General features: G+C 38.2%; 1 protein-coding gene across 5 annotated transcripts in view; it reads left to right on the forward strand.

Annotated features, from left to right (window-relative positions):
• Positions 1–12,910, forward strand: part of Mrtf (Myocardin-related transcription factor) — a 347,118-nt gene that overhangs the window by 309,797 nt on the left and 24,411 nt on the right. For all 5 annotated transcript variants that reach the window (XM_073984937.1, XM_073984936.1, XM_073984935.1 and 2 more), the window contains one exon: positions 7,008–7,073. In XM_073984937.1, coding sequence (XP_073841038.1) covers positions 7,008–7,073 — 66 coding nt within the window. The remainder of the gene's footprint in view (positions 1–7,007; positions 7,074–12,910) is intronic.

A 12,910-nucleotide genomic window follows, 5' to 3' on the forward strand; every position in this document is an offset into this window, starting at 1 on the left:
AATTTGTATTGTTATTATATTACCGAAGTTTGCGTGCTCTATCGTATTTATCTGACAAAAAAAGCAGCAATCAAACAGATGCAACAACACGCCACGCTTCCTTACCAGCCATTGTTCTGTTCACTGTATTTGGGTTACTTTGCGCAATGTTTATTCTGTCCATTGTATTTTTTTTATTCTGTCATCTATTTTGCCAGGTTGATGGTCATGTAAAATGAGATCCTTTATGCTGCCCTCCGCCATTATGTGGTCAGTTGATGTTTTCATTTGCTCTTTCACATTGTTTACAAACGAATACCGCGAAAAATCATAGTGGTGAAAGAAAAAAAGAATTGAAATGTGAACCATAAATGCAGCTAATTACTTAACAGCATTATTAAAGGGTATTTTCAGTCAGTTGTTGTTGTTTTTCTTACAAACAAATGAAAGTTGACTATAAAAAAAATAAATAAAAATAAAATCAGCAGAATGCCTTAGGCACTGGAGGATTAAAATTTACACATGAACATAAATACGTTTATTAACATTAAAATAATTGTCTATGATTTATAAGGTAATTGATTTCAAGTGTCTTGACTTCCACTTTTGGGAGAATATCATACCTCTGCAAAAAAAAATCTTTTACACAATTAGATTAAATGCCGATATTAAAATGGATTTTGTTCGCATACGCCTATCCGATACCGATAGATTGATTTAAAAACACACATTTGAAAATGTTTTCCTACCAGATGCCTCAGCCCCTTTAAAACATTGAATTTAGCCCTGGTGCTTGTCTTTGTTGTAGCGTTTTTTGTTTTATAGGGATTATATCTACAATTGTGACTTCCTGTTTCTGCCCCTTTTCTCCTTCCGACCAATGTTGTTAAATTATAAAAGAGTTGCAAAGAGAAAAACAAAAACTTTTAATTGAAATAAAATATCCGTTTCAGGTTCATTTAGGCGTATGATGAATATTTTATACGCCACATTATCATGGCCACTGTATAATGCAAGGCAGCAACAAACATACGCCACACTGTCGCTCTCGCCCTTTAAAATGGTCACAAAAAGAGTTGAGTATTTAACTCGAAACTTAAATATGATTATTATATATAATGAAGTACTTTGTGTGTTTATATATTTTAACAAGAGGCATGCCTACTTTAGAACGGATATATGTAGCTGTTAGGCTAAAACGGATATAGATACTTTGATACGACCAAAAAATGTCTCATCAAAATATTGGTTTCAGACTAGATTATTGTCGTTCGGTAATATTGTTTGTTTTTCGGCAATTTAAAGCATCTGGTGTACCTTCTTGTCGGTCGACACTGTTTTGGAGCCAAAGTACATTGGCACAAAATAGTTTTCAGAAAATTTGGATTCAAGTTAACCCTGCCCGTTCGTCTGTCTGGATGGCTGGTACGCCCGATAACTCTCGAACGTATCAACCGATTTAATCTATATCAAGTGCATCCGCCACAAAAGCTAAATTTTTTTCCTTAAATTAAAAATTTTTCACCCTCGAAGGGTTAACCGATTTAGTCCAAACATCGTATAATTTCTTCCTCAAATAGATCAGGTTCGAATATGGATATTACTGGCCCATTTTTTCTCGTACATACAAAACCGAAGGCGAAACATGCATGTCACATAGTGGTGGGTGTGTGGGTTCGAATCGTCGGCTTTCCTTTTTCACTTGCATTACTGATCATAAAGCTCGATTAAAAAAATTAACACTAAAAATTATCGCATAAAAAGGCAAAAGTTTCAAATAAATACGTTGATGAAACAGCATTATGCGACCCTCACCAGATGGCCATAAGCATCAATGGGCCTTCTTTGTTCTTTGCTATTTGTCTTTGTGCCTTGCCCCACGTTGGGCGCCATTATCGTTTGCCAATGAAAATTGTTCGAGAATGAAAATAGTTTTGAGAGGGCTATTATTAAATCAATTGCGTTGAAAATACTATTAAAGTTATTTCAATACTGTTTGTATCAAAACTTGGGCCTGTAATGAACAAGTTTTGGTACGGCGGAGTCACGAATAGAGGTACGAGACGCCATATAGAAAACAAAAACTGGCTTAAAGGATAGATTTGTTGATGAAAAATAATCATTGTACATATTTTGTTCTTTAAGTATACTCTTTGATTTGTGCCTGGCCCCTCATTGGGCGCCATTAAATAAATAACCTTATCGTGGAACAAAACAGTTCCTCAATGAAACACCAGATGGCCGAATGCATTATTGGCAAATTTTTGCTTTTTGGCTATTTGTCTTTGTGCCTGGCCCCACGTTGGGCGCCATTGTCGTGGAACAAATGGGTCCACGAATAGAAATAGTTTGGTTGGCTTTCCTTTTTCACATGCATTATATATCATAAAGTTCGATTTAAAAAATTAATACTAATTTTGCCTTTTTACAACATTTTTAAGAAAAGTGAGTTTTAAGAACATGTCTAGGATCGTTTTGATTTTTTCGAGGGCAACTCCATACTTTCTGAGATAATAAGCCAAATGATCTAAAACACCTTCCGCAACCAATTAAAAAGATCAACGAGCAGTACAAAACAAACACAGAATTTTTTATTTTAGTTCGTTAGGACAATAACCGTCTGGTGTTAAAGTACTTCAATGTTCATCATGAGCTTTGGCATTCCTTCCTATTGCAAATTGAGAGCTCCACATTTTTTACGGCAGATGAAGTCGCTACTACAAGGATAAGAGGAGCACACCAGACATCACCATTGTGGCATCCGTTCTGATAAATGACGTGTCCTGGCAACCTGTAATTTCCTTGGCTCAGACCATCTTTATAACCTCTGACCGCCGTACCTCTCTGAACTATGAAAAAGCCGATTGGCAAGGGTTAAGAGAATTTACCAAACAATTCTTCAGGGAGCAGTCCATACCCTCAGGTCCTCGGGAAGCTGAGATAATTTCGACTGCTGCAGCCCCACACTACATACCTGCGGGTCGAATGCCCTAAATCAGATCAAAATTCGCAGCACAGGCAACGGGACTAGCAAATGAACGTGATTTGCTTCGTAGTACGAACACTCAAGACCCAAGAGTTAAAGAACTTATTCTTGCAGTCAACAATAAGCGGAAAAAGTGGCTAGGCCACCTGAAGCATTGGTTAAGATAAAGTAAATTGTGGGCAAGGGAATCCCAATTCGGGAAAGAAGGGCGATAGAACGACTGATACTTTCAACGGTGTGGCAGTGCTAGATCGAAAGAGGTGCGCGTGTTGTCTTAGACGACAATTTATAGAGCATCTCATATAGGAACCCTGTTCTCCGTATTAGGGCCCTCTCTGTCTATGAGCTACTACCACAATTTGCGATGTTGCAGGTCTCATCCCAAACGCGAAATCATCCAAATCGTTGGGCCTCACACAGAGTCTCAATGGTAGTGTATATGCAACTGAATGAGCCGGAAGTAGAGTATTTGACAAGTGTTCGCATATTGCACCAGAAGCCTGGAATTTTGACGGGGAGTAGAGTGTTTGAGCCGGAAGTAGAGTATTTGACAAGTGTTCGCATATTGCACCAGAAGCCTGGAATTTTGAGGTTAATCGTACAAGCCGATGTTTCTCCTGTCGCCAGTATAAAAAGATTCTCGAGGCACTACTTCTCTGCATGGTGAGAAGAAATTTTCCAGTTGCCCAACATCATCATTGAATTCCGTACAATCCATAGTACCACATATCATTCGATGACTAAACTCGAATAGTCGCGGACGCTAGTCGTTTGTGGAATTCAGTAATAAGAAGTATAAGGCCCGTAGAGTGAAACAAGGAATTCCCCAAAGCGGGTTGATATCTCCGGAGTGGTAAAAAACATCTACTTTTCTCAAAGTTATGCACCCACCAGACGCACAGTTATTTGCGACAAGATCTGAAGTAGGCACAAGGTCGCCCAAATCACTGGCCAAGCAGCACTTGTGGTGCCTACCATCAGTGACATGTGTGATAGGACTAAGTACAGTATACGCTGTTAAATCTACTGCCTCACAGTTCTTCACCTGGAATAAGGCTCTCCCTGAACATATTTGTCGATGGTGTCCTGATTCCGACCACTAACTATCCCACGATATTGGGTGTCACGTTTGACAGCATGTTTAAGTCGTCCGCGCAAGCCACAGTCATTTGCGACAAGATCTGAAGTACGCTATGCGGTGCCAGTATGGTTTGCAAGTGTTAGCGCTACGCAGTGGAAGAATATTCAAACCTGCCAGAATGCCGACTTGAGCCCAGCAACAGGGTGCCTCCTCACGACACCATTGGTCCATCTTCATGAAGAGACGAAGACTTTACCGGTGCATCAGAACAAAAATATGTTATCTATGCAGTGCCTTCTTAGGTGTTATTGCCATGATCATCCCAGCCACAAACGTGTGGGCAAACTTCTCATAGCTAGCTAGGGACTCAGCAAGTCGCAGATAGCTGTGACATGCATTGATAATCTTGAGGTGGTTAGTGGTCGGAATTCTGCCATCATCGACCATGACATTCAGCTCAGAGATCAACTCCGCCGTCAATTTGATGAACCGAATGACAGATATTTGCATATTCCTCGCATGGTGGTAATGTCAGTCAAAGAGGAGTTCAGCCCTTCAAAATTGACATCAAAGAATGTCAATGTCTGGAGAGGGTGCAATACGGGAGAGGTAGAGGTTAAACAGTTCCGGAGATATCACCACTGCTTGGAGAACTTCCTGTTATCGATGCAGTCCATCCTTTGGTGCTATCGCCATGACCATCCCAGCCACAATCGTGTGAGCATACTTCTCATACTCAGGCACGTCAGGACCTCTAGATCAACGAGCCTATCAGGCAAGTCCCAAAGTATTGAGCTCGAATAAATAGTACGATACCAAACAAATGCCCTGCTGTCTGTTGATTCTTTATGGTCGTTGCCGAATTGTTGAATCTAGACACAGAAGAACCAGCTAATTGAAAAGATATGCGAACGAGCATAGTTTAGCTGCTACAACAACAATAACCGATGATCGAAATTTGTAAAATGGTTTTCAAAGTCACATCAAGTTCCAAGAAGTATATATCAGACCCTCGACTACCTTCCGGGTACAAATGTTCGCTTAAGGGCTGTTCGAGGATTGTTTCGAAATTTTCATTGAAGGTAGTCCTTGTGGTGATTCTTATTACAACAATATAATGCTTTCGTGTGCAAGTCCATGGTCACTGACATTCCAAAAGCTCTTAAAATCCAACTGTGATCAACTAAAATGACTGATTGATACGATAACACTGTGTGTAATTTTTTGTGTCATGGAAAATTAACCACATTCTGACACCGCAGCGTAATGGAAGACGAAAAATAAGAAGACACGTGTCTCGGCGTTTTTCCCTGTTACTTCGAATTTTGCGGTTATGGGCCCCCAAAGACCTGAGGCCTTGATGTCAAAAAGGACCATTTTGTCAGGCTCATATCTTCTAAACAGCTAAGAATTTTCGTTTACTCGTGGAGGCAAAGTTGTAGCTCTCATCTTAAAGAATAATAATTGTTAAGACATAAAATCCATTCAACCTTATCTTCAAGGTCAAAATCGTTAAGGTCAAGTTTCTGTTATAATTTTTTCACAGATTTTGGCCTACAGATATCAAACCGATCAAAATTTAATAAAACAACCAACTACAAAAATGTACCTTAGATCTCAATAAACAACTTTCTAGAACATACAAACCCTGTAGAAATGGTTCTTAAAGGTCAAAATAGCAAAACAAATGCAATTTTTATTTTCTTTTTTCGGTTTCTGCTCCATAGATATTAAACCATTCAAAATTCAAGAAAACATTCAACCACAATAATGTAGGGAATATATCAGTATACAACTTTGTGGAACATCAGAGCCCACTACGAATTGTTCTTAAAGGTCAAAATAGCAAAAAACTTTAGAAAATATTCGATTTTTATACTTTTTTCTCCGAATCTGGTCCATAGATACCGAACCGTTCAAAATTTTTAGAATAAAAAGAACTACAAAACATAACTCGCTGTTTAGTTTCGTTTTGTTTACATTCGTGAGTTCGAACAAAACGAAAAATTCTCAACTGTCTATGTTCCAAGCATGTTTGTTGATGTTAGCTTAAGCGGTGTTTACACTAGCTTTCAATGTCATATGACTTGAAATTTTCCATAGTTATACAGTCGCTAATGTGTGCAATATTGGGGATTTTCCTTACGCCATTTACTTTTTGCGTCCACTCCAGCAAAAAACACAATGAAATTACGTCTCCACATTGTCTGTGTGGGTAGATATGGAGTGTTTTTATTTCGGGTCGTATGGCATTGATAGATAGTGTAAACACCGTTGTTAAACAATTAAATGTGTGTCTGAATGTGTCATTGATTATTTCGCCCAACAAACGTTTGCAAACGATTCATTTTGTTTCGTTCGTGAATGGTACAATCCGGAACATCATAGCCGAACTATATTCAGAAAATATGAAACGTTTGTGACTTTGTGCGAATAGTACGGGAATCGTTTCGTCTGTTTGCGTTCATTGATTTTCAAAAAAGGCCACGAAATTCGAAAACACCCTTAAACACATAATTTTTGGGGAAAAGAATTTCGGTTGGTTAGCCGTAGATGAAAGCCTCAATTTACTCAGGCTGAGGGTATATCTCTGTCGGCAAAGCCGGCTGATACTTTTATACCTGTGGTAAAACTTCGGTATGAAAATCTTCAACAATTATATTAACTACTAACACGCTTAGTAGTAAAAATTGTATATGACATTGTGTGATGTTTGGTTTCTAAAAACCAAAACCAAACTTGCCACACAAAAAGTAAAATAAAATTATCTCTGCTAAACAAATGACAGTTAAAATGAAATTAAATTACCGCGCGAACGATGAGAATGAGAATTGTGAGGTCCTCAAGTGTGCGCATCAATTATAATTTTGCCCATGTTTTTCCACACTAGCAAAATAAACTCATTAAATTTTTATTTCATCTTCTTCTTTTTCTTCTTCTTTTTTCCTTAATTCGTTGCAGCACTGAAAGTGAAATTGATGGTGAGACGACCCCACTCACAACTTGTGGAACAAGGCATTATACCACGTAAGTATAAACGATCCAACCCCCCAACCACCTACATATTTTATGATGGTCGAAAATGTTGTTGTTTTTTTGTTTGTATTTATGTGTATGTTTATATGTTCGTTTATATGACTAATGTGAATGTGAACATTATAGCAATTTATGTGTATTAATTTTATATGAACTTTAATCCTTAAAGTATGCTTTGAATTTAATATAATATTTAATTCGCTTATTTAAAAATGGGGGAAAATGGTTGCGATGAGGCAATTAATTGGTCTGTTACTTTACTTTAAAAAATTGTTAAAGTGGCAAAAGTATTTATAATTGTGAATTGCTCTCATATTAATTGTATACTTATAGTTTTGGATTTTATACTTTAAAATTAACATAAAAATCAAAAATAATTTTGTAGAATAACTTATTATATGGAGCAATTTCAAAGAAGGAACAAATTATCAGTCAGCTGTGGACAACCTGCTGAAAAATTCAAAACGAGCCCAGAGGAGCTCTTAAACATCACTTTTTTCTGAATTTTGTCTTCTAGAGCAGGCAAACTATCGATAGTCGGACTATCGCTTAGATCATTTTCGTAAAGCTTTGTTTTTATCGGAATCAGAAGAAATTATGTTTTAAATAATTCGTGACAGATAATACAAATAACTTTTTTCGGTGGCCGTCGTAACTTTTGTTTTATGACAGCAATCGAAACAATAGTCGGACTATCTATAGTTTGTCAGCTCTACCATATTCGAACGTACACAAAGTTTGGGCCAAGTGCAAACTTTGGTTCGAATCGGTTGATCCGTTCCAGAGTTATCGTGCGCACCGGCAGCTAAATCGACTCCAAATTGTCTCAAACGAATTTTATCCGAACATACTGGGGTCTAAAACCATTATTTCGATGAGGCAAATTATTGATCGTGCCAAAGTGTATGTACCCTCGTTAGCCTAAAAGCTGAGGGTATACAAATCTTTAGAAGAGTGTTGTTGTAGAGACGCAAATATGTTCTGGTACATCTCTGTGCGGATTTAAACAATTTGCGACCTGGACAGATTGCTTTCATAAAAAATCAGGACGCAGCTGAGTGGGTGGGTACATGCGTTGGATATTGTGTCATCAATTCGAGCCCAATACGAATTGAGAGTCCGGATCATAACTGGGCTAAAATCACTCGTATTTGACATGTCCGATTGCATTCTTCTGCTGTGGTCTTCAATTACGGCATTCACACTGCACCTTTGGTACTGCCTGTGCAACTGCATAAGAGTGAATGCTTCAGACATCAAGAGGTTTTCGCTTGTGCCTTTGGACCTTTCTCTCTCTCTCTCCAGATTATGTTGTTCTCTCCTGACGTGCCTGGATGGGGGAAGTCTGTTTACTAGATCATGGTAGGAAAGCTCACGGCGGCAACACCCAAACAAGTACTCGAGAATATCTTGTTGTGTTGATGTACACCTAAAATCTTCGTCTTCGTCTTCTTCGTGTCATGAGGAGAGGAGGCACCCTGTTGCAGTCCTTGTCAGAACCTTATGTGTGCTTCTATGGACCCTTTCTGGAGGTAATGGTGCTTCTATGGACCCTTTGTGGAGGTAAGGGTGCTTCTATAGACCCTTTCTGGAAGAAAAAGTGGTTTTAGAGACCCTTTCTGAAAAAAAGGCTGCTTATACACTCCACGTCAGTTGAATAGAACACCTACATTTTTGTTAATGTTAGCCTATTTATCCCAAAACGAATGAATCTGCGTTTTTAATCTTGTGGGGATTTAAAGTCTATGATGTTCCGTATCAAACACAGAAAAAATTATGTTTCTAGCTCTTCGCGAAATGATTTTCTGATCAATTTTCCGATATTACTATGAAAAATAGGCATTTATTTTTGGTCATCAGGATAGAACAGTCATTTTATTTTCGCGAATTTTTGAGATATTAACGCCTAATTTTCTTTCAGTCGATAAAGAAAGGCTTTCTAATTATTTTTCACCAAAGAAGACCTATAAATAATTCCGCGAACACCGAAATAACAGCGTAAAGGGATTTAAAATGACAGATAATTGAAACATCTCGGAATATCAATAGGAGTCGCGCAGTAATGTCATATTTCTGCACAATAAGATAGAATATGACACAGACAACCTCCACGGATACAATCGAGTGCATTGGATGCTGATAATATGGAATATTTTCAAGATAATTATGAAAAACTTCAAAATTTCTTATAAAAATCTAGATGTTTTCTTCAATAAAATGATTTTTCCGCGAACAAGATCGCCGTTTAAAGGTTTGGAAATATGCTCCAGGTTTAGAGGAAGATAATCTGATATGAAAACAACCGCTATTTTAATACACTGAGGGAAATTTTAGCACTTGTTCAAATTGAACACAACTTTTGGACTTTGAATTTTATATGTGTTCTTATTTCGGTGTCCGCGATTGTTCTCAACAGTGTTATGTTACAATATAAATGGACTAGGTTATGCTCTCCATACCGGATTTTACGATTTAGTGGTTTTTTAACTGAATTCGCATATGTAAAAGCCCCGTTTTCGCGGGAAAACACAGTCATGGAAATTGAGGTTTTAGGTTTCGTATGTTGCTTTCAAAAAGTACTTAAATTTCTCTCAGTGTAATAAAATAGCGGTTGTTTTCATATCAGATTATCTTCCTCTAAATCTGGAGCATATTTCCAAACCTTTAAACGACGGACTTGTTCGCGGAAAAATCATTTTATTGAAGAAAACATCTAGATTTTTATAAGAAACTAGCGGACCCGGCGAACTTCGTCTCGCTATTAAGGAATAAAATTTCATACAAAAACTCAATTTTCGATTTTTCCAATTTTCCGACTTTTCCAGAGGGATTTTCCAAAATTTTCTTCCGTAAAGACCTTCTCCTCGAAAATGCGCATAACTGACAAAAAATTTTACAGAAATCGGCCTAGCCGTTCTCATTTTATGAATTACTATACATTTTTTACACCATTTTTATATATATAAAGATTTTGAAGTTTTTCATAATTATCTTGAAAATATTCCATATTATCAGCATCCAATGCACTCGATTGTATCCGTGGAGGTTGTCTGTGTCATATTCTATCTTATTGTGCAGAAATATGACATTACTGCGCGACTCCTATTGATATTCCGAGATGTTTCAATTATCTGTCATTTTAAATCCCTTTACGCTGTTATTTCGCTGTTCGCGGAATTTTTTATAGGTCTTCTTTGGTGAAAAATAATTAGAAAGCCTTTCTTTATCGACTGAAAGAAAATTCGGCGTTAATATCTCAAAAATTCGCGAAAATAAAATGACTGTTCTATCCTGATGACCAAAAATAAATGCCTATTTTTCATAGTAATATCGGAAAATTGATCAGAAAATCATTTCGCGAAGAGCTAGAAAAATAATTTTTTCTGTGTTTGATACGGAACATCATAGACTTTAAATCCCCACAAGATTAAAAACGCAGATTCATTCGTTTTGGGATAAATAGGCTAACATTAACAAAAATTTAGGTGTTCTATTCTACTGACGTGGAGTGTATAGACCCTTTCTGGAAGTAAGGGCGCTTCTATAAACACTCTCTGGAAGAAAGGGAGCTTTTATAGACTCTTTCTGAAAGAAAAGGTGCTTCTATAGAACATTTCTGGAAGATAGGTTGCTTCTATAGAACATTTCTGGAAGAAAGGGTGCTTCTATAGAACATTTCTGGAAGAAAGGGTGCTTCTATAGAACATTTCTGGAAGAAAGGTTGCTTCTATAGAACATTTCTGGAAGAAAGGGTGCTTCTATAGAACATTTCTGGAAGAAAGGGTGCTTCTATAGACCCTTTCTAGAAGAAAGGGTGCTTCTATAGACCCTTTATGGAAGAAAGGGTGCTTCTATAGACCCTTTCTGGAAGAAAGGGTGCTTCTATAGACCCTTTCTAGAAGAAAGGGTGCTTCTATAGACCCTTTCTAGAAGAAAGGGTGCTTCTATAGACCCTTTCTGGAAAAAAGGGTGCTTCTATAGACCCTTTCTGGAAGAAAGGGTGCTTCTGTAGACCCTTTCTGAAAGAAAGGCTGCTTCTATAGACCCTTCCTGGAAGAAAGGGTGCTTCTATAGACCCTTCCTGGAAGAAAGGGTGCTTCTATAGACCCTTCCTGGAAGAAAGGGTGCTTCTATAGATCCTTCCTGGAAGAAAGGGTGCTTCTATAGACCCTTCCTGGAAGAAAGGGTGCTTCTATAGACCCTTTCTGGAAGAAAGGGGGCTTCTATAGACCCTTTCTGGAAGAAAGGGGGCTTCTATAGACCCTTTCTGGAAGAAAGGGGGCTTCTATAGACCCTTTCTGCAAGAAAAGGTGCTTCTATAGAACATTTCTGGAAGAAAGGTTGCTTCTATAGACCCTTTCTAGAAGAAAGGGTGCTTCTATAGACCCTTTATGGAAGAAAGGGTGCTTCTATAGACCCTTTCTGGAAGAAAGGGTGCTTCTATAGACCCTTTCTAGAAGAAAGGGTGCTTCTATAGACCCTTTCTAGAAGAAAGGGTGCTTCTATAGACCCTTTCTAGAAGAAAGGGTGCTTCTATAGACCCTTTCTAGAAGAAAGGGTGCTTCTATAGACCCTTTCTAGAAGAAAGGGTGCTTCTATAGACCCTTTCTGGAAAAAAGGCTGCTTCTATAGACCCTTTCTGGAAGAAAGGGTGCTTCTGTAGACCCTTTCTGAAAGAAAGGCTGCTTCTATAGACCCTTCCTGGAAGAAAGGGTGCTTCTATAGACCCTTCCTGGAAGAAAGGGTGCTTCTATAGACCCTTCCTGGAAGAAAGGGTGCTTCTATAGACCCTTCCTGGAAGAAAGGGTGCTTCTATAGACCCTTCCTGGAAGAAAGGGGGCTTCTATAGACCCTTTCTGGAAGAAAGGGGGCTTCTATATACCCTTTCTGGAAAAAAGGGGGATTCTATAGACCCTTTCTAGAAGAAAGGGTGCTTCTATAGACCCTTTCTAGAAGAAAGGGTGCTTCTATAGACCCTTTCTAGAAGAAAGGGTGCTTCTATAGACCCTTTCTAGCAGAAAGGGTGCTTTTATAGACCCTTTATGGAAGAAAGGGTGCTTCTATAGACCCTTTCTAGAAGAAAGGGTGCTTCTATAGAACATTTCTGGAAGAAAGGGTGCTTCTATAGAACATTTCTGGAAGAAAGGGTGCTTCTATAGAACATTTCTGGAAGAAAGGGTGCTTCTATAGAACATTTCTGGAAGAAAGGGTGCTTCTATAGAACATTTCTGGAAGAAAGGGTGCTTCTATAGAACATTTCTGGAAGAAAGGGTGCTTCTATAGAACATTTCTGGAAGAAAGGGTGCTTCTATAGAACATTTCTGGAAGAAAGGTTGCTTCTATAGAACCTTTCTGGAAGAAAGGGTGCTTCTATAGACCCTTTCTGGAAGAAAGGGGTTCTTCTATAGACCCTTTCTGGAAGAAAGGGTGCTTCTATATACCCTTTCTGGAAAAAAGGGGGATTCTATAGACCCTTTCTAGAAGAAAGGGTGCTTCTATAGACCCTTTCTAGAAGAAAGGGTGCTTCTATAGACCCTTTCTAGAAGAAAGGGTGCTTCTATAGACCCTTTCTAGAAGAAAGGGTGCTTCTATAGACCCTTTCTAGCAGAAAGGGTGCTTTTATAGACCCTTTATGGATAAAGGGTGCTTCTATAGACCCTTTCTAGAAGAAAGGGTGCTTCTATAGAACATTTCTGGAAGAAAGGGTGCTTCTATAGAACATTTCTGGAAGAAAGGGTGCTTCTATAGAACATTTCTGGAAGAAAGGGTGCTTCTATAGAACATTTCTGGAAGAAAGGGTGCTTCTATAGAACATTTCTGGAAGAAAA

Source organism: Musca autumnalis, unplaced genomic scaffold (assembly GCF_047663935.1).
Source record: "Musca autumnalis isolate F117 unplaced genomic scaffold, ASM4766393v1 scaffold_4, whole genome shotgun sequence".
Taxonomy (NCBI): domain Eukaryota; kingdom Metazoa; phylum Arthropoda; class Insecta; order Diptera; family Muscidae; genus Musca; species Musca autumnalis.